Source organism: Pygocentrus nattereri, chromosome 29 (assembly GCF_015220715.1).
Source record: "Pygocentrus nattereri isolate fPygNat1 chromosome 29, fPygNat1.pri, whole genome shotgun sequence".
NCBI lineage: Eukaryota > Metazoa > Chordata > Actinopteri > Characiformes > Serrasalmidae > Pygocentrus > Pygocentrus nattereri.
The window spans coordinates 18,620,725-18,642,962 of record NC_051239.1 but is presented as its reverse complement, the minus strand read 5'-3'; the positions used below and the strand labels follow the sequence as shown (position 1 = coordinate 18,642,962).

General features: G+C 38.2%; 1 protein-coding gene across 2 annotated transcripts in view; it reads right to left on the bottom strand.

Moving 5' to 3' along the window:
- Positions 1–22,238, bottom strand: part of cacna1db (calcium channel, voltage-dependent, L type, alpha 1D subunit, b) — a 150,358-nt gene that overhangs the window by 21,847 nt on the left and 106,273 nt on the right. Inside the window, exons 14-35 of one of the 2 annotated variants that reach the window (XM_037536116.1) lie at positions 20,057–20,217; positions 19,715–19,940; positions 19,263–19,470; positions 18,905–19,025; positions 18,199–18,313; positions 17,792–17,852; positions 16,488–16,554; positions 16,265–16,397; positions 15,103–15,232; positions 14,653–14,712; positions 14,516–14,575; positions 10,298–10,404; positions 9,407–9,494; positions 7,617–7,724; positions 7,465–7,517; positions 7,150–7,296; positions 6,773–6,974; positions 5,245–5,403; positions 4,096–4,206; positions 3,725–3,808; positions 1,253–1,336; positions 710–727 (exon numbers count right to left, since the gene is read on the bottom strand). In XM_037536116.1, the coding sequence (XP_037392013.1) occupies positions 710–727; positions 1,253–1,336; positions 3,725–3,808; positions 4,096–4,206; positions 5,245–5,403; positions 6,773–6,974; positions 7,150–7,296; positions 7,465–7,517; positions 7,617–7,724; positions 9,407–9,494; positions 10,298–10,404; positions 14,516–14,575; positions 14,653–14,712; positions 15,103–15,232; positions 16,265–16,397; positions 16,488–16,554; positions 17,792–17,852; positions 18,199–18,313; positions 18,905–19,025; positions 19,263–19,470; positions 19,715–19,940; positions 20,057–20,217 (2,503 nt within the window). The remainder of the gene's footprint in view (positions 1–709; positions 728–1,252; positions 1,337–3,724; positions 3,809–4,095; positions 4,207–5,244; positions 5,404–6,772; positions 6,975–7,149; positions 7,297–7,464; positions 7,518–7,616; positions 7,725–9,406; positions 9,495–10,297; positions 10,405–14,515; positions 14,576–14,652; positions 14,713–15,102; positions 15,233–16,264; positions 16,398–16,487; positions 16,555–17,791; positions 17,853–18,198; positions 18,314–18,904; positions 19,026–19,262; positions 19,471–19,714; positions 19,941–20,056; positions 20,218–22,238) is intronic. The other variant, XM_037536117.1, reaches the window with a different exon arrangement.

The following is a 22,238-nucleotide window of genomic DNA, read 5'->3' as shown; positions in this document are numbered from 1 at the left end:
GTTCCCGACCAAATCCTTTTATTCTTTTCTCAGTAAATCGGCATCATGTTACAGTTTATTTATTTATTCATTCTGCTTTTGAGGAATCTTTAGTGAACATCTTCTGGCCTCTCACATCATGATATAGCTGTACTAATGTACTAATGTAGGAATCTTCACCTTATAAGCACCTCAAAAAACACCACTAAGATACTGTTCATTTCCACTGTACTCCATTTGATAATTTCCACTTTTCTAAAGGAATCTCAACATTATGGTAGCTATCGGTGGTGCACCTTCACTTCCATACAGATTTACAGCGAATCCTTCAGAAAAGCTTAATTCTGAATAGTCTCTTAGCGTTAGCCGTCTGCCCAGCTGTTCAGCCTAAACCTAATTTGTAACATACATGCTTTCATGGAATCCTGCTGGGAAGGGTTTCCAAGAAGTGCTAAGAGCTCCACCTTTTGTACAATCTTCTAAACACAGCTTTATAATGTCCTGTACATACCCTGTCTGTCATTCAAATGGAAAACCAATCACTAAATAGATTCATTAAGATTGTAAATTGAAATAAATACATTTCTTTAACTAAGTAATCAATTTATATCAAGTAATCGTGACAGCCCTACATTTATATGTTTACGCATATTCATGTGCAGCACAGAACAGTTTTATGCAGTGCATTTACATGTGGCAAAGAAGGTATTTTTAGCATGCTTTTACCTACCCACGTTCTGCCCTCAGCCTTTTTCAAATCCAACATTTACATTTCGGCAAATTACATACAAAAACACAGAAATATAATAAGTAATACGTTCAAAAGGCTCCACCTTCAGTTAAGCTTCAAAACATCCATTTCGGGAAATGAACATGCTAAATATACTGTCAAGAAGCAACATGAGATGAACAGAATTATAATATGGAATATACGCAAATACACCACAAAGCTGCATTAACGAGTGTACAGTTGTGTGTGTGTGTGTGTGTGTGTGTGTGTGTGTGTACATTTGTGAGAACACAACACGTATTAGGCAGTAGCAAATACATAAAAATGAATCCAACATTATACTGCAAAGCAGGGGAACATTAGAGAGCATCAGCTCTTTGAGGGTGTAGGGCCTTGCAGTTACTTTGGAGTATTGCTATTCACAGACAGTCAGGTCTATGTATTGACTGAAGAAATTCTAGTGCCCCTTAAAGGGGGCTGCACTGCAAGACCCTTCACTTGAGAGGGGGAAACAGCCAAGCACACAGATGCACCACTACTTACATTGATCTCTGTGATTGCAATGTCAACGACGCTACCAACAACAATTAGGGCATCAAACGTGTTCCATGCATCGGCAAAATAATGCTGCTCACACCCACCAAGCAAGATATGGAAGAAGAAAGAGGAAAGAGAGTGAAAGAGGGGTGGAGAGAATGAAAGGAAAGAGAGACACAGAAGAAAGTCAAAGTTATGATGGTACAGCCATAGAAACAGAACTCAAGAGGACACACTGCGTTTGAGACACAAACTGCTTTAAGTAGTTATTAAATATTACATGCAGTCTTAAAGGGAAATCGCCAACTTTTCTACACTTCTTCATAATTAAGATATAAGCAAAGTCATCGAGTGTGGTTTAATATAAAATGCAGCATTCTAGAGAAACCTACAGAGTCTGTAACTGTTCTCAACAGTGCTCATAGGAACCAGACATCTGGTGTGTTTAATGCCTCTAAAGGATTTCTCACAGAACCCTGTTATGATGGTTATGAATATGCCACCTGGTTTATGACAGTTACGATAGAGAGGGGCACATGCAGGGTGATCTAAGGCTAGAATCAAGAAGGTGATCTAATAACCAAAGTAGTTTTTTAATAGATTTACCATTATTTTACCCATATCAACATCACACACAAAAACCCAGAAGTCATGTAGGTTCACTGCTTATTTTGGATAATAAATACAATGGCTAGAATTACGCTGTAGACATGAAAACCTCTGGTTCCTATCTCAAGAAATTGGAGCTGGCAAGTTTCTCTACAATGTGCCATTTCTCATCATGTCACTGTGAATGATTTTGTTTACACCTCAATGAATAAACTATGCAGAATTAAAAAAAAAATGGTGGAATTTCCCATAATGCTGAAGGTAGTACATGCATTAGTGAAGATTAAGTTTGCATTTATTTATTTATATGTAAAATAAACCTGATTGGTTCACTGAACTATCATATATTTATATCTTGTTGTTTAACTGGACTTTATCACAAATGGCCTCTGTTACAATCTTAAGATTTTCACAAGCACAGTGGCCCCTGAGCAGAGCATGATAACCATAGACACAGATTTCACAGATCAGACTCCATAACAGTCCTTACCATTAACAACGTCTAAATCTCCATCGTAGGGCTGGCCTGAACTGCATTCTACAGGCTTTGAATACTCGTTTCTCTCAAAACCAGTCTTAAAAACAGTAATATTTCTATTTTATAATTAACCATAATTTTATATTTGTTCATGATTGCAGATTAAAAATACATCCAGTATGTGGCAATAGTGTATTAATAGTGTAGGGCTGCAGCAAACATTCCACAATATCTGATCAATTAAAATGATCAAACATCCAGCAGGATTATCACTTTTGTGAACCCCCAGACTTTTGTGGGGATACCCACATTAGCCTCACCAGCAAGACACAGCTGCCAGCTCTGCACCCTCACTCTGCTCAGCTCAGTGAGGACTCTGTGATTTGACATAGCTTGCGAGACTCTCTCACTTCCAAGCAACTGTATCAGTTTAAACTCCAGGTGGTTTTAACTCAAACAAGTTTCCTAGATTGCTAGACAGAGCGTGCTCTGGTATAAAGCTGTTTTGACCAGCTAAAAACCTCATCACTCCCCCGTTCACTGACAAGCCTTGACCAAAAAATCGTTTTTTAGATGACGGTTAAAAAGATGCTGTTGCTGCTTTGCTATTCAGATCCAGCTCAGTGTTGCCAGATTGGGTAGATTCAGTATTATGATATCATGAAGTTGTATTATGAAGCAAATAATAAATAAATGTAATTTATGCATTAGTGCAAAATAAGCCAACAATAAGATTAATTATTTAAACAAAATTATATATTTTTATTAAGTATTAAAATATTCAAGGTAATATTCCATAGAATATTTGAAAAATGATGATACTGCATAGTTGCAGCCCTATAATGATATTACAGCAAGTAAGGTTAGGTCGTGCCTCTGTGGTACACTAATGTCTCCAAATTTTTGCACTCATTTTGCACTTACTTATCTAATACTAAAAATGCTCAAATACGTGATTTCGTAGGTGTCTTTGTTCTTTGGGCCTTAATGGCCATGTGGAAAGTAGTGTAGTTTGCTGTGCTCTGAGGCACGGTTATATGGACGCCTGCCATGAATGAATGATGCATTCAGCTAAACCTGCCTTATTTATTTTTAACATTTTCCACATATTAACAATAACTGTATTAACAATTTATTGTATTTTAGGCAACAATTTCCATGACTTAAAACACGAGTATTAAAATCATTCAAGCCAGCCCTACTAGAGCATCACGATTTAGACCTAGCCTGTGGCCAGGAGGTATGGTGTCTGCTCTGAAAGTCAGTATACACAAAATTTGCAGTGGGGATTGATAACATGAGACCTACACCTACAGAGACAAGCCCAGAGTGCGAGGGAGAGGGACAGGAAAGAGGCATAAGGGGGTAAGGGAGGGAAAGGCTGTACTCACATCTACCTGACTCAGAATGATGTCTACTACGCTGCCAATCACGACCAGGGCATCAAACACATTCCAGGCATCGCCAAAATAACCCTACGCAAAGAAGGTTATCATCCAGCCGGAAAGGAGAGGAGAGGACAGAAGAAGGGAACCAGGAGGATAAAGAGGGAAGGGAAGGGAAGGGATGGGTTTTAACATAACAGTCCGTGGGACAAAACTAGGGAGTGTATAAGGGAACCCTTGGATCCAAGAAATAGAGAAAATCCTATATTTTCCTAAAGGGCCCCCAAATGTTAGAAATAACAGTTCAGGCAAGACTTCACCACGGAATAACTGTACATACTGGGGTTTTAGGTTCAATTGAAATTCAGGTGACTTACCCTGGGTTTGAAGGCGACGAGTTTGAGGATCATTTCTACTGTGAAGACTCCTGTGAACACCATGTTGAGAATGTCCATGGCATAGTTAAAGAGATGAGACTGGCCATGATGCTGTATGGAAAGTCAGGGAAAGGGAGGAAAAAGAATGACCCAGGTCAACATTTGAACTTTTCTTCATTTCTAAATTTACTCATTCTGACAGTACTTACATGGGCTGGCAACTCAAATGCAAATCTTGCAGCTGTAGCAGTGATACTAAAGATTTGTGACTTAATCATTAACCAAAGTCTAAAACAAGGAAATTTGATTGAAAAGCTAGACAAACTCTATGCCTGACCGGGACTATGTGGGTGTTTGAGACCAAAATCACCATCTGACTGGAAGTGACTCCAGTAACTGCAACAAATACAAGAAGTAATTTTGGCCAATCATCCAATAAAATTGGCTACACAGCGTTTGCTAAAGTTGTGGCTATGCTGTGACTAGGGGGCTTTGATAACGGCAACAAATCATTTAAGCAAAGACATGCCAACTAAGTTTGATTAGCCAACAAACTGCAGTAGAAGCAAAAGTAGGCAGCTTTTAAGAAAATTCAGGGATTACAGTCAATTTACTACAGTTAAGGGGTGGCGTTTTTTTTTTTTAAACGCTGGGCTGCTAGCTTGTTGGTATTCTTTCAGACACAGCTAAAAAGACTTTAGTTTGTGTGGGGCAGCGGTACAGGGCTGTAGTAAGAATCCACTGACAGAAAACCTGCTGCAATAGTTGGTTTATTGTATCATTTGGTTCATATATCATTTCATGTACCGGCGCCTTCCAACTAAACTCAAATCCAACCAAGGAAACATAAAAGTGCAAAATCTCTCAACTGAAATGACCAATATTGTTCTTTTATTGGCAATCAATCATGCATGGGCCTGTAGCTAAATATATAAAAAGATCAACAAAATATGTTAACAGATCCTTTAAAAGAACACTCAATTACTTCATTCATCCAATTTTTCATTTGCTGTCAAACATTCAAAACATTTTCAGGCCATAATGAAGTTTTTCAGCTAAATCTGAGGAATAGTCAGTTAATCCATTGTTGTTTCTGTAGAACTGACAATAAAGTAGTAAATTATTATTAAAGCTTGGAGTCCTCCTCACCTGTATGGCCAGGCAGAGTGTGTTGAGGATGATGAGGACGAACATGACGTATTCAAAGCCGGTGGAGTTTACCACGTACCAGAACTTGTACTGGTAGCGGTTCTTAGGAATGTATCTCCGCAACGGACGTGCTTTCAAAGCATACTCCACACACTGACGCTGTGGAGAGAGAAACCAACACTCAGAGATCGAGAAAGCAAGCAAAGGAGCGCCGTTAAACCATTAAAAGTTCCATGCTTGATCCAGAAGGTTGAGCTGTTATTGAAAGAAGCACAGTAGAGCATGTTGGTGCTCAGCATGGCATATGGGAATGTTTTGGTCTGCCAGACAAATGAATCAAACTCTGGTCTAGGTTACTGAATTAATACTGCACAAACATAGTGAGGGCTATACAAGATCACACTGTAAATGCTTAATTTATATTTAACATAGCCAACAAATCAAATCAGATCAAGCCATTGTTTACCACTTTTAGTACTTTTGTTGTAACACCATTTTTATTATGATCACTGGGGTCAAACAACCTTTTCCTGCCTCTTGGCTAGCCCATATGTTACCTGTGCATGCACAGTGCAGACTCAAATGAGCCCTCTTTACTAGCGTAATTAAAAAGGTGCTATGTGAGAAGAAAAAGTATGTCCTCATGTATATAATGTTAGCACCAGAAAGCACAAATGCATATTGAGTGGGCTTCAGTCCAGCTTTCAGCAAAAACACATATGGCTTATGGTGGCAAAGAGCTGCAGCAACACCTGCTGGACAAGAAAAACTCAACTGTGATTCTTGTACTGTACCTTAAAGCTTACTGCAAATATCAGCATTTCAAAAAGGAAAATACGTTTTCAGATTTTATTATTTAACACAAACTTTTTGTTAACTCCCTGTAAGTGTTCCTAAACACACTCTTTGGTCACCCGATCACACCTACATGAGCTTGGTGGACTTCTCATTCCAAAACCATGGCCATTAACATGGAGTTGACCCCCTTTTGCACATATATAAGCCTCCACTCTTGTGGGAAGGCTTTTCAAAAGATTTTGCACTATGTCTGAGGAGTTTGTGTCTATAATCAAAAGAGCATTCGCAAAATCAGGCACTGATGTTGGACTTGGCTCACAATCAGCGTTCCAATTCATTCGAAAGGTGTTTAATGGGGTCAGGGTGTGGCAAACTTGGCATCCTCTGACAGTGATAAGTTAAACTCACTGAGCTCCTCAGTATCAGCAATTCTACTGCCCATGTTTGTCTGCAGAGATTTCATGCTTGTCGGCTTGATTTTGTATACCTGTTAGTATTGAATGTGGCATCTAAACATAAGCATTAGGATATCTAGATATCTAGATACTTTTGGCCATATTGTGTACCTCTTTTTACTAAAACATGTAAAAGGCAAAGGTTTTCTTTTTAAACTCATGACATGTAATGATAGATCCTGGTAATATAAACAACAACAACAACAGCAAAAAAGAAAACAAAAAGAAACAAGGAAACACATCAAGTCACTGTCTAAAGGAAAAACCTCTCTGACCTGGTTTTTGTCCAGCTCACAGTTCTTATACTCTTTCTCTCCCTGTTCCTGGAAGGTGACAATGACGAAACCCACAAAGATGTTCATCATGAAAAAGGCAATAATGATGATGTAAATGATGAAGAAGATGGAAATCTCTACACGGTAGTTGTAGATGGGCCCCATGTTCTCTCGGTTTGAGTCTATGGCCTTGTATAAGAGTCTAGAAAGAACACAGACACATAAAAAGAATAAACAGATAAATTATAGTAACTAGAATAATATTTCGATTTTGAACAGCTTTCTAAATCTGCGCATTTGTTTAAACATTTGAAACTCAAATAGACCATGTACAAAATTGTGCTTTATAGACAGATGGAGAGAGTAAGTTTTCTTACGCTGGCCAGCCCTCAAAGGTAGACACAGTGAAGAGGGCCATCATAGCCATTAGGACATCGTCAAAGTTAAATTCACTGTTGTACCAGATCCTCTCCCGCACTTGCGGCAATGCATTATCGCCAATATTATACAAAATGTATGTCCCCCTACAGAGAAAGGAAAAAGAGAGGGTGAGCACATGATCTCAACTCCAGTGCTAATTTACTGCAAATTAACCCATGTAGTGTTCATTTGATTAAACCTTGTACAAATGAATGTAACAGTGCTGATCAGATTATCTAGTGCTATAACATGCATATGCTGCTAATACTCACTTGCATTCTTCTGGACTTGACTTTGCTTCATCTGTGCAACGGTAGAACTTCCCCTACAGAAAGTCGACATATTAAACTTTATTTCTTGTTAAAAAAAACAATGTTTCTAAGTGGAATCTAACTTTTCTGATTGATGGTGTTGATCAGAGTACCTTGAAAAGCTGCACCCCGATACAGGCGAACATGAATTGTAAGAGAGTGGTGACGATCATGATGTTGCCAATGGTTCTGATGGCCACAAACACACACTGTACAACGTGCTGCAGAGAGACCAAATGTCACCAGATTAAAGCTCAGGAGTTCAAAGTAAAGTCCAGAAAGACAAAACTGATCATTTCATTTCATGTTAGACTAAACTTCAATAGGTCATGAGTTAGGGAACCTCACATTTGACTTCTTCATTTCATAGCTATCATAACTTGGATCCTTTATCTGAAAGACTCTAGCCTACTTTGCAACTGCAACCAGTTTCACCTCGATCTGACTGGCCAGCACTAAAAAGAACGCTCAGAAGACTTCTTCACTGAAAGTTGAGCTTGAAAAGCTGAAAAAGTGACTCTCCCACTAAAAACAGCAGTTTCTTATAAAAATGATTTCAAATTATATTGTAACAATTGTACATCATTAATTTCTGTAGAATTGTATTAAATTTTCCCAAAATATATTAATTTTCCTATGCTACCTTACCTTCTTGATTGAGCATTGATTTTATTATAAACTTCGAAAGCTCTATAGAATTCCTATCATTTTATACGGCTCACTGACTTATAGCTGTAGTTTTCTATAGGACACAGGACTTTTTTACCAGTTACATCATGAATGTAGGCTCCTTCCTGCAAAATGGTCCTTCCAAGTAGAGATACACTATATTGCCAAAAGTATTCGCTCATCTGCCTTCATACACATATGAATTGAGTGACATCCCCTTTCTTAATCCATAGGGTTAAATATGATTTCGGCCCACCCTTTGCAGCTATAACAGCTTCAGCTCTTCTGGGAAGCCTTTCCACAAGGTTCTAATTCATCCCAAAGTTGTTCTATCGGGTTGAGGTCAGGACTCTGTGCAGGCCAGTCAAGTTCTTCCACACTAAACTTCCTGCTCCGTGTCTTTATGGACCTGCTTTGTGCAGTCATGTTGGAACAGTAAGGGGCCGTCCCCAAACTGTTACCACAAAGATGAGAGCATGAAATTGTCCAAAATCTCTTGGTTTGCTGAAGCTTTAAGAGTTCCTTTCACTGGAACTAAGGGGCCGAGCGCAACTCCTGAAAAACAACCCCACACCATGATCCCCCCTCCACCAAACTTTACACTCGGCACAATGCAGTCAGACAAGTACCGTCTCCTGGCAACCACCAAACCCAGACTCGTCCTTTGAATTGCCAGACAGAGAAGCGTGATTAGTCACTCCAGAGAACACGTCTCCACTGCTCTAGAGTCCAGTGGTGGCGATTTACACCATTCAACGCTTTGCTTTGCGCTTGGATGGGTGCGTGAATACTTTTGGCAATATAGCGTATTTTATCACTATTGTGATAAATTTTGTTATTGTGATAAACAATATGTTTTTCTAAGCAAATTGTGTGTCTGTCAGTACTTAAAGAACACAACCAACGCATTTAAAAAAAGCATAATTAGCGCTGTTTAATTAGATTTAGTGCTGTACAGAAAGTTTCTGATGGCAGTGTTTAAATATGGGAATACCAGTGCATTATGTCTGTGATTATGTATGTATGTATGTATTATGTATCATGAAAATGTCTTTAGGTACAGTGATACAATGTTTGTCCCATATCACCCACCCCTACTTCCAAGCCTGCATATTGATGAAGCAAGCACCTTCCCCAAAGCTCCCTTAGAAATTAACACAACTCTACACTACTATGCTTTGGGCTTTTTTTCCACTTTCACAAACTGACCAATGACCCAAGCAGAACATCTTACTTTCAGTCCTTTGGCTCTGTTGATGGCTCTTAGCGGCCTCAGCACACGCAACACTCTGAGAATCTTCACCACAGAGATGGCTGAGGACCTGTGGACACAACACACATTCAACTGTGCTTTAATACTGTGAAAAATTGAAATGTTTGTATTTTATCATTCATGCTGATTTAATTCTGTGATGAAAAATAGACCCAGGTTGCCCAAATCATTGAGATATTTTTCTAAAATAAATCTTCAATTTGTTTGGTGCAAAAAGAAAATCTTTTTTCAAATCTTAGTAAGAAGTACTTGAAGGCTTTGAACAATGTAATAAATGTTTGAAAAGCAAATAACCTGTGGTATTATGGAATACAAGGACAGCTTGCTTCTGGCTTTCATGTTGGCAGTCTAATAAAACTGTAAACCAAAAGTGCACAATTCTGGTCCTGGAGGCGTTAGTGTCCAGCAAAGTCTGAAAGTTTCCCTATTCAAACTCACTTACTAAACCAATTCCCACATAAATGTAATCAGGAGTTTTTAAGTCGGTAAATCACCAAATTGTGCAGTTCACAGTTTTTGTATTGCTGGTTATTTGTTTCCAATTTTTATTACGCTGTTCTGTAAACCATTCATCAATTCATTGTAATCAACAGTAACTTGTAAATATATCATATATTATTTTTACACACTCGGCAAATCCAGAGCGACTTACAGTTTGATCATTTTACACAGGTGGGCAAAGGTAGTCTTGCCTAAGGACTCTTATTGGTATGATGTAGAGCGTAGAAGGCAGAGGTGTTACCCACTACACTAACCACTTCATCATTTCATCATTACACCAACCACTTTACCATTTGACATTCGCAAGTGTGAAGTGTGCTGTTGGGAACTGTTGTGATGTCTGGTACATACTGAATTCCAAAGGACACCAAAGAGACACCAACAACCAGCAGATCCAACAGGTTAAAGTAGTTTCTGCAGAATGCTCCTTTGTGTAGGAATGCTCCAAAAGCGGTCATCTGAACAGAATATAAGAGGACAGTTTGAACAGCATGAACAGCAGAGCACTGTACAGATACACAAATGAGTGCTTGTCTTGGCAAAAAAACTCCAATCAGGAATCGTTGCCACCCACTGGCCGAGCATTCTTCTGCACGCCAGTCGTTAAAACATTGCATTGTACATTTACATCTTCTTCACAAAACATAAAGGTAGCCTAAATAATTTGTAGAGCAATTTCTGACTGGGGCTTTAAAGACAAGCACACTCATTTCAAATTCTCTGAAGACTTATTATCTGTAGAATGCACACTAAGGGCAGTACTGATGTAGGTTAGCTCATCTTCAGTTTTAATATAGTGACTTTGTGAACTTTGAAAGGAGCCTATAAGAGCTGAGAGTAATAACTTCAAAGATTCTGAAAAGGAAAAAATTACGCTGTCCCAAAGTTCTGACTCTGTCCACAGAATTACAGGGCGACAGGTCAAATTTGTTCAGATCTGAGCACTTATTTCATTGGGTTTCATACTAAGAAAGAAAATGCAACACCAAAATAATTTGTTTGACCTGCTGCTGCTCCAAAGATTTGGATGCCCTGTCATAACTAATAACTGTCATTCTAAAATAACTTCGTATATACAGAAATGTTAGAAACTAGTCACCAAAATGTAAACCAATGGTTTATTTACAACTTATACAGTTTTTTTCCACATGTTATAAAACAATGAACTGTTATTGTCCATTTCTAGTAATATCTTGTCAAATTACTATAAACAACCCTTTGATCAGTGAGATTTAGACTGCTTTTTGAATATTAGTCGTTCTGTGAGTTAATTCCATTAGTTCAGTCTCTAGAATCATCCACAGCTCTGTTCATCATTGAAAATGACTTCATTTTTACAGATTTTAAAAATATAGAATATCAAAATCATATTGGAATCAGTTATTCACATATCTGCAATAAAACCGGCTTTATATTATTAAAGACATGATTCCAAGCCTTTGAATGGTAGGATACATTGCTCTTTCACTGCTCACTATAAATAAGTATCCTTTTAATAAAGTTGAATAATTTTACTTTTTATTGTTTTATCACAAGTAATATTATTGTAAGAATTGGATGTTTTCATTATTTTTTATATCCTTGGCCTATTTGGCCAATAATAATGCCTTTCATGGCAGATTAAAAGATCATTTAGGATGCTAAATGGCATTTATTATTTGACTTAAAAATAGCGTTCACTTCCATCGGCTTTATTGACATCGGCATATTCAGTTACAGTATTGCTAAAGTATTCCGTATCTGCGTTAAACTGATAATTCATAACAAACGCTGGTCAATACTTCCAGAGATCTGACATATGCTTTTCTAGATTTCTGCTTTGTTTAATCTGGGATGTAACAAATGTCAACACCTGTCCTGAACTACACCACACAGAACAGAACTCAGAAAAGCACAAGCGACTACAGTGACACAATGACACACTGTCTCCAAGTCAAACAAAGACGACTTTGATGTGCAAAACACAGCCATAGATCTCTGAAGTCATGTGCCTTTTTGCAGTTGATGCCTTGCCCAGCTAAGGATCTCTGTTTCATGTTGAGAAAAAACTGCATTTCTGAAAACTGTAAAAGTTATCACACCTTGTGGTAAAGTAATCGGTCCAAAGCCAATAGGTTCTGTTTTATGTGCATACCCAGACGTCACTGGATCCTCTGATAATGAGGTATAGAAGTCGAAATATGAATAATGCTACATAGATTCTATGTTAACATTGCTGTGCATGGAAGAGAAAGTCGGGCTACAATTCAACTTCACGACTATTATATAAGACCAGATACACCTGATTTACTCTACTACACCACGCTTGCTGGTTTGTCTGGGGAGTTGTGGTGGCAGTGCCAGTCTTATGACGTGAACATGTGCAGCAGAGTTACCTTGTTATCAATATTCATATTTCTACTCTCCTAATCTAGTAATATCCAAAGAAATGATCTACACAGAACAAAATGCACCAACTTGGGAACTTTTCATCTTACAATATCGCAGGTAAAGGTGATTTTTAAGAATGCCATTCATTTTTCTCACAGGCACAAAAAGGCTTAGTGTCGAGTTCCTTATATGGGCATGTCATCATCTTCAAAATGACAGCAAAACTGGTGACAACATACAAACATATCAACCGTAATCAGATCAATTTACAAATGTAAAAACATTCAGGCTTCTTGAAATCAACCCAGAGCACTAACACTTTCTTCTTGTGTTTAAACATGCATTTTTTTAAATGGAGGGAACAACAGCAGCATTGCCATTGTCCAGACACTGGGGATCAAACACATGAGTGACTGGTACAATTAAATATTTCACTTGCAAACAGACAAAAGGAATGACACGAAGATTCAGTACACTGGTTTAGATTAAATCCATATCAGTCCGAACTGTAAAAGCTGCACTGTTTAACACGTCATCTCAAATTGGAAGAATGCTGCTAAAAATGAAAAGGGTTTATTTTAAATCTCTGACTATTTCCAAAAGAACATTACTTTGGATGCACTGAAATGTGGACATGCATGCAGATGCAGTGCTGTGTGCAGGAATTGCAAGATGTCAGAGGGCAGATGTTTGTGGAATACAAAATGAATGCCATGCAACTGTATGCACCCTCTTTCACTGCGCTTAGTTTGAAAGTAAATAAAAAATTTGGCTGTATGAAAATCTAAATTTAAATTATTAAAGTATGAGACATGACTGAAAGAAATACTTCATATTCTAGGCATAAGAAAATGTCGAGGTCACGACGTTTCAGATCGGTAACTATATCTTTCTAAACATACCGAATCAAGTTAAACTAAAAAAAAATGTTAATCCCATTTAATTCTGTATAATTTGATCTTGCGGTTATGCTCAGCAAAAGTAGCTAACGTCTATTCAACATACTTGCAAAACTGCAAAATTTAAATATCTACAATTGAAATGTTTCTATATATTATTATATTTTAGCATTAATAATACATAAACAAAGTAAAGAACGCATTTTTCTAGCTTGACCCTTCAAACCATCCACAGCACATAAGGCAACCTTTACATCTCAACATCTGTAGCAAATCTTGTCCCTTCACAGATTTATAGAGACTGACAGAGAACTCCAAAAGCAAAAGGCCTGTATGAACAAAGCAACTTATATTTGGAGGATTTGTCTTTTGAGACCAAGGCAAGTATAAAAAATCTTGAATCAGATCTCTTACTCTAATCTCTTATATAAAAATGAGGGCTGCCAAAGTTAATACCATTAATTTTTTTAACTGTCTGCTCTCCACTAACTGTTTACACACTGAATTTCAAGAAAAAAGATTTAATTGACTTGTAACAATAGCTAAACCCTCACCGGTGCTGTAAAGAATCCTTGGTTAAAAGGTTCTTTAAAGATTTATACCCAACAGGCTTTCCATCATGGAAAAGAAATATTTATGTTTTTATTTACCAAAACACAAGTTTCAGTTGTGAAATGACTGTTTTCTTAGTGATAAATGACAAATGTTGAATCATTTGTTTCATTACAATAATCATAATTAAAGTATAGGGTCTTCCACTGCAAATGGATTTTAGTCTAAAGTCCAAGTCAGTTAAAAATGGGTTTTAAATGGGTTTTCAAGTCTGACATTATACCAATTCAGCAGAATACAGAAAACAGTCATTGGCTGGAACATGCAGCCACTATTGCTCTTACTCGACATCAGTGATAGTAACTGGAAACCGAATTCACTCTATGAAAATAATGTTGCTGAATTATTAAAAGTGATAAAAGTAATACATTCTAACAAAGTTTATATTTTGTCCACTCATATAGCTATAGCAAACTGAGCTATAAAGGATATGAGTAAGACAAATGCTAACAAAATAATGTGATTCACTGCATTTGATTATGTTAATTGTTTGACAGCCCTAAGATTTATATTTCTTAGACTATACTGAGATACTGAGTTATTCCTGCAGCAAAGACTATTGCCTAGTAGTTTCAATACAAAGAGGTGCGGCATTAATGAACAAGCAACAGTGCAACAGGCTCTGTGAAACAGTTTGACACAAAAGGGTGATGCAGCAAAGCCCACATTGCCATAGAAACAAGGTTACCTTCAACAGGATCTCAAAGGTAAATATACTAGTGAAGACATAATCAGCATAGCCTAGGACCTGTGGAGGCAAAATGGTCATACCATTAACAACATACAGCTAGAACACAACACTCAGACATGGAGAGGAGCAATTACCTTCAGTAGGATCTCTACTGTAAAGATAGCTGTGAAGGCATAGTCAAAATAACCAAGAATCTGGAAAAGGGCAACATGACAGTTTAGCACAGACACTTTAAAACACAGCAAATATTGAACTATTAGAAAACTATAAGAACTATAAGAAAAGAGAGTTGCCAATTGTGTTGACCAACATTCAGACTTTCCAGGCTAATCAGTCTTTCACTTCTGCAACTAAAAAATCTGCATGAAGGACAATTTGAAGCCATAAAGCTTCAGAAGAGGCTACTGAAAAAATTAGAATGTGTTAGATTGAACATGAAATAAATAAACACGCGTTTATATATACTGTATCGTCAAATGTAATAATGTTAGAAGAAATAAGAAATGTCTCTTTAATTCAAAACTTTTCTTGCTACATTAAATTATCACAGTAAGTTTCTGAAGGTACTTTAGAGTAGCTCTTACGATGTTCCGTGTGGAGAAGCTCCTGATGGGGTCCTCGGCGGCCAGGGACACTGAGCTGAGCATGATGAAGACGAGGATGAGGTTGGTAAAAATCTGGTGGTTGATCAGACGATGGCAGCTCACACGGATCCTGTGGGGACAAAACCCATGAGCGAGTGTATGAGCAGTTAGGAGTGTGTGCACCCACAAACGTTAACAAATGCTGGTTATTCTCTTCTGTGGGCCCAAGAACAATAGCACCACTAAAAAGTTGTAAAAGAAAATGACCTGGCTAAGAAAATGCTAACTTACATCTAGCCCAAGCTGTAGATTCACACAACTGAGCTGTCACTCTGTGTCAAATGTGTTGTGATGTGTTACACAGAGTGAGACACCTCTAGAGTCATTATCCTTTCTTTTAATATTATGAATTGGAGAATGTCCAACTCTACAGTCAGTACTCATTGGGGTGGACAGGTCCAGTTCTGAAGTTGAAGTTGTTTACTTTGAGAGTCTGATACAGTCAAAATTTGAGCAAGGTCATAACATGGCAGTGTTTAGTGCAAAAACATTTAAAAACATCTAATATGTTCACAAGTTGACATTTAGAGGTTATTATTCAGGACAGCCACGATTGGCCCCTCCCAGTCCTGTCCATGTGTTCGTGTTTTGGTTTAGTCCATGTGCGTTTGTTTTGGTATCTGTAGTCCTGCCCCTCGTTTTGTAACTCCGCCCCTGATTGTTTTCACCTGTCCCTCGTTTTCCCTGTATACTTAAGCCCTGTGTTTTGCTGGTCTTTGTTTGATGTCTCAGTCTCTGTTTGATGTGTTGATTCTGGTTTATGTCATGTCTGTCCCCCGATCTGTCCGTGTTGGCTCTTTGAACCTGGACTGTTTTGACCAGAACCCTGGATTTGCCCCTAATAAATCTTGCTTATCTCAGCACAGGCGTCCGCCTTCTCGCTCCCCGTTACACTAACAGAAAGTACCATATAAATAATCGTCTATATTTAACTCATATCTCAATTCTCAAAAAAATACATGGATACATAGGGTTTACATAGATCATAATCATTGTAAATTTTTAATTGATTTTTAAACATTTTTTCTGTGGAACCTCAGTTCCCACAGTCCAATTTCCAGATGTTACAAATCAAGCATGTGCATGTATGTGCTGGACTTACGGATTTGTACTGCTGAAGATAAAGAAAGCGCTGCCCTCTGGAATGGGTGGAGTCTTCTCTTTGAGGCTAAGCTCTGACAGCCTCTGAGGACGGGGTCCTGATGGAACCTCAGGCTCATCCTCATCATCCTCACCTGTATATGCACACATGCCAGGAGACGTGTCATTACTAGTATATCTAATAATCGCTGTAGTGTTGAGCGTTACAGTTGAAGCAGACGTACGCAGTGCACCTGTAGATTGAACTGCTGCCTCTCTCTCCTCATCCATAGGCTGCTCCTCTAATGGAATCTGCATGCATGAGAAAAATAACGATTACATTATACATGCATATATGAAAAGAAGTCAAATTTTAAACTTGGGTAAACTTGCACACACTGTCATACCCTCTCGTATACACTAGGGTGAGCTCAAGTATAAAGTAAAGTAGGACAAAAACGTTTCATGCTGTATTGGTCACAGGACGTTAGCCAGACCCAGAAACACAAATTAGATTTCGCTGACAATCCAACACGTACGGAAATCATCCACTAAGGAAAAAATACTTTGGGTGGAAGAAGTTCTCATCAGCATTCAGTGACGTACTGGTTAGCTCTAGCTTTAATCTCATTAACTCATCTGAAGAGGCCGAATCTCTTACTCACTAAAAATCACAAAAAAACAAACTGCTTCCCCATTGCATAATAAAATTTTCAAATTTTAGCCTCCTAACACCAGTGCTATCTAAAAAGCATGCCTACAGTGCTACGCAAATCTTTTTGTTGCTGCTTTTTTCTTCCCCTGTGGTTAAACAGATATCCGTTCTTCAATTCTTACCAATACATGAACATCATAAGTCAGAATGTACATCTCTACATTTAATCTGCTGGAGACTATCGTCAACATGTTTAGTGCATTCTGACTACTTATTCTATTCAAGTATTCAGGACTACTGTGTAAAGCCACTATCATACTTTAAAAATGCACACACACCTCAAACTCAGATTGACCGTGTGTGTCCAAGAAAGTGTGATAACATGTTCAAAACAGTATAAAAGGATGGGCGACAGTGATTGGGCAGGATTAAGTGATCATAGTGTTTGACCACCCTGGTACCAAACTCAATGGGATTTGCTAGGATGGGCTTCAAAACCAAGAAGACAGAAAAAAAATTGGCCTACATTTATTTTTCAGCTACCTAGTTAACTATTTAACTTGTTAGCATTAGTGCCAAAGCTCATATTAAATGTTATATTTATGTGGCTATTAAGCCGGTCAGTCCCTATTAAAAACTAGTGGTGGTCACATCATCTGACCAAGATTTTCAGGATGATTTGCTACAGTGTGGTCATTAATTCCACAACTCCTAGCTGAAAAGATAAAGCATCTCAAACACTTACAGTGGATGTTGGCTGGTGCCACTGTTGCAACACTGCATGATATTATTCATTAAAGTTGTTAATAGGTAAATTCTGTGTTCTCTGCTCCTTTGACTTAACAAGAACTCCGTTAATGAGAACACTTGCAAAGAAAAACAGCAAACATTTACCTTAGTTTCTTCATCTTGGCCTTCAGGCTTCTTCTCCTCTTTCTTGTCTGTGCTACCACTCCTTTCAGAAACAGACACTTCAGGTTATTAAAGCAGTATTTTAGCCTGGACCAAAGTGGCATAACTGAAGATATTTCACATAAGTGTCAAGTTTTATTCTAGCAACTCAGGGCTCTGCATAGGCAAGAACGATCTCAAAATAAACTCGGAGTGGTGGTCGAAGAAAGGCAGAGTTTTTATTTTCAAACTGCTTGGGTTTATGCAAACTTCTCATAAGCAATCATATTTTGCTCCTTCTTACTACAATTTGAAGTCTCCAGCCTTCTAATGTCTAAAATCAAGACTGTTCATATGTGGTCGTTGTTCTGTTCTATCTCTGACCAGATGTTTGATGCCCTGCTGATTACCTGGCTCTCTTCCTTCTCTTGTTCTTCTCCTCTTCCTCTTTCTGCGCTGAGTTCAGACTTTCAGCATCTGCCAGGTTGTCCACAGCGATGGCCAAGAAGACATTCAGCAGGATGTCTGATTAAGAGGGTCAAGGTCAGAAAACATCAGACTGGAACAAACCCCAGCACTCAGCAGGCACAGAACATTCTGCATCTCTTATCAGCTTGTAAGAAAAAATGCTTGTGAACAGAAATGATACTTTCACATTTACTAAATAGCACTGGGTCACATTTAAATAACTGAAATACAATATCCCACTTTTTCCTTTCCAGTACCATGCCTGGGCCTCAAGTGTCCGTCAATACGGGGTATCAATTACAATCCTGACTCTACCTAACTTAACTGCTGGACTGCTGCCTATAAATCATGATATATATATATATATTAAATATTTTATATTGCTATAAATGGTTTTGTGTGTCAAAAATAAAATACACTAAACTTTAAAGTATAGCATTTTCTCTCTTTATCCATAAGAATTAAACAGTTACTGTCTCGTTATAAACTGCCTCGTTCAGGCAGATATATGAAAATAAACAGATTTTCAAGGGCTGTTTTTTGCAGGGTTGGCACGATGGCGCAGTGGGTAGCTTGCCTTGTGCCAGTATTGCTATCATTGCACCACTACTAACCAAGTGCAAACAAGGTGTAAGACCAGAAGGATACAGTTTCCACAGATGAAGAGGATGATGAAGTAAATGCACACCACCATGCCAGAGGAAGAGGGGCCTCCATATGCCATGATCCCATCATACATTACTGTGTTCCAATCTTCACCTGTCAGAATCTGTGGACACACACCCAAGAACATGCCGTTTATAATAAATAATTATTAAATGAAAAGTTAATGCGTTAGTACCACAATAAATTATTAACAATACTCATTGTTTTAATGCCACAAATGCGATATAATCTGTAACTGTTTTAAATACAGCTTAAAATATGTAAACATTTGGTTTCGCTATGCATGCAAACATATTTTATGATATTTTATGCCACGTATAGTACGTCCATAAACACACACCTGAAAGACAGTGAGCAAGGCTTGAGGGAAGTTGTCAAAGGTGCTCCTCTTGGTCACGGTCTCGTCAAAGTTAAATTTGCCACCGAAGAGCTGCATGCCAAGCAGACTGAAGATGATGATGAAGAGGAAGAGCAGCAGCAACAAGGATGCAATGGACTTCATGGAGTTCAACAGAGATGCAACTAAGTTACTCAGAGATGCCCAGTGACTAGAGAGACAGCCAGAGATCATTCAGAGAGAGAGAAACAAGAAGGTTTAGTGGTCTACGGTAAGATGTGTACACAGTATACACATCTCAACATCTGCATTAGGTGAAAATTGTGAAAACATGATGGAATTCGCTTTGAAACAGACATATTTCACATTGCAATGCTTTTGCAAGGGAAACCCTGGTCATTAAAGAGCTCCTAATAAAGTTTAGGATCAGCTTCAACTTTCGCCCGGTTACTCACCGTGTGACCTTAAAGATCCGAAGCAGACGGACACAGCGGAAGACAGAGATGCCAAGAGGTGACATGATCTCCAACTCCACCAGGATGGTCTCCACGATGCCACCACACACCACGAAACAGTCGAAGCGGTTAAACAGAGACACAAAATATGCCTGCAGCCCCAGACTGTACATTTTAATCAGCATCTCGCACGTGAACATGGCCAACAGCACCTTATTGGCCACTTCTGCAGGGAGATGGAAATAAACTAGGTTGTAATGCTGTTTGAAAATGGTTTGGCCTCTATCATATTTAGGTCATACCTAACTTCAACAGTACGATGAGTCGTCTGTGTGTGCTCACCTTGTACTTCGGTGAGCCACTCAGGTTGGTTGTAGTGTTCTGAGGATATGGTGAGAGTATTAAGGAACACCAGGAGAATAACCAGCCAGTAGAAGGTGGTGGATTTAACTGCTGCTCTGCATTTCCGACGGCAGAACCTGTTCCACCGTCGCCAGCTACGACTAGAGATGGAGGAAGTTTATTAGTGAAATGCATCCTTTACACCAAGAAGCCAGCATTCAGGATGAGCGAGGTGGGCAGACAGGTAGCTGAAGTAGGTGTTTGTGTATTGGGGAGGGGTTCATGAATGTGTGATATTTTGAATCAGGGCAGCCCAACTGCATTCATGGAGATCTACCCTCCTACAAAGTCCAGTTCCAACCCTAACATAAAACTACCTATAGCCCTACCTTAACATTCACGTGTCTATGATAAAGTCATGTGTCTTTTAGGTGGAACAGGTGTGTTAGATTAGGGCTGAAACTAAACTGTCACAGGCTGAGTAGCGCAGGCTTGGGCACCCCTGTTTTAAAGAAACTGTTGGCTGCAGCAGTAAGGCAGTGAAAGTGAACAATATCATAATTATAATCATAATTTAATACTAATGCATATGATATATAGTACCATGCAAATGTCAGAACCCAGTTATTCACTTTTCAGGTGATGTTTCTGAGGTTATTCAATATTATCATTTGCAGAAAGAAAAGGGAAATTCTAAGAAAAAAAATCGGTAAAAACTGAAGTTAAAAAAAATTAAAAATACACACAAAATGTGATTCCTAACAAGCACGCAAGACGTGACAGAGCACCATTACTGTGGCATAAACCGTATTTAAAGCTTTCATCTTTAAGACATAGCAAAAAATCCATAGGTGCTTCAATCCAGCCTTTCACTGTCACAAGAGAGTTCAACACTATGGGTCTGAAAGGACATATAGCTGTCAAAAAGCCATTGCTAAGAAAATTAAATAGACAAAAAAAGAAGAAAATCTGCTAATCAAACAAAGAATCTCCTTGTGTTATAAGAACAATCAATCTAGAGCCCAGACCTTAACATTATTCAATGTGTTTGAGATTACAAGGATTGTGAGAAGCAGCAAACTTCTAACACTGAACTTTGTAAATGTAGAAAACTTTTCTTTAAAAAAACTGAAACCAAGTCTGAAAAGAATGAAAGCTGCAAAAAAGGCAAAAGACAGAAACACAAAAAATGACAGACTGACATTATATTTAAATGTATTTTCTGTTAAGTGTTAAATTACTTGAAATTATAACCCCAGTTCCAAAAAAGTTGTGATGCTATGGAAAATGTAAACAAATGTAAATAAAAGCAGAATGCAATGACCTGCAAATCTCATAGACCCACATTTTATTCACAGTAGAACATAGAACACATATCAGATGTTGAAAGTAATTTTACCCTTTCATGAGAAATATTAACTCATTTAGAACTTGATGGCAGTAACATATCTCAAAAAAGTTGGGACAAAGGACAAGGCCAAAGGTCAATATTGGATCTTCAGGCCCTCAGGCAGCACTGCATTGAAAACAGGAATGATTCTGTGCTGGAAATCAATGTATGGGCTCAGGAACACTTCCAGAGATCATTGTCTGTGAACACAATTCGCTGTGTAATCCACAAATGCAAGTTAAAACTGTATAATACAAATTTCTTAGCCTTATGTTGACACCATCTAGAAACACCACCGTCTTCTCTGGGCCAAAGCACATTTAAAATGGACTGAGGCAAAACATTCCTCTCCCAAAACTTCAGCAATTGGTCTTCTCACTTCCCAGACATTCACAGACTGTTGTTAAAAAAGAGGGCATGCCACATAATGGTAGACATGCCTCTGTCCTAACTTTTTTGAGAAGCCATCAAATTCTAGATGAGTTAATGTTTTTCATGAGATTGTAAAATTCCAACATCTAATATGCTTTCCATTAGATTTTCCATTTGTTTACATTTTACACAGCGTCCCAACTTTTTCAGAATTAGGCTTGGAAATAAGTGACAGATGGTCTGACTTTTGCACAGAACTGTGAGTAAAGTTTATTGATTTCAGGAAAGTTAAAAGTGGATAAAAATGATCATGAACAGTCAGTACACATAGTTACACAGTTATAGATGATATGAAATGTAAAACCACTCATAACCACACATGCAGAATAGCCACAGTGGTGAAAATGGTCATGCAGGTAG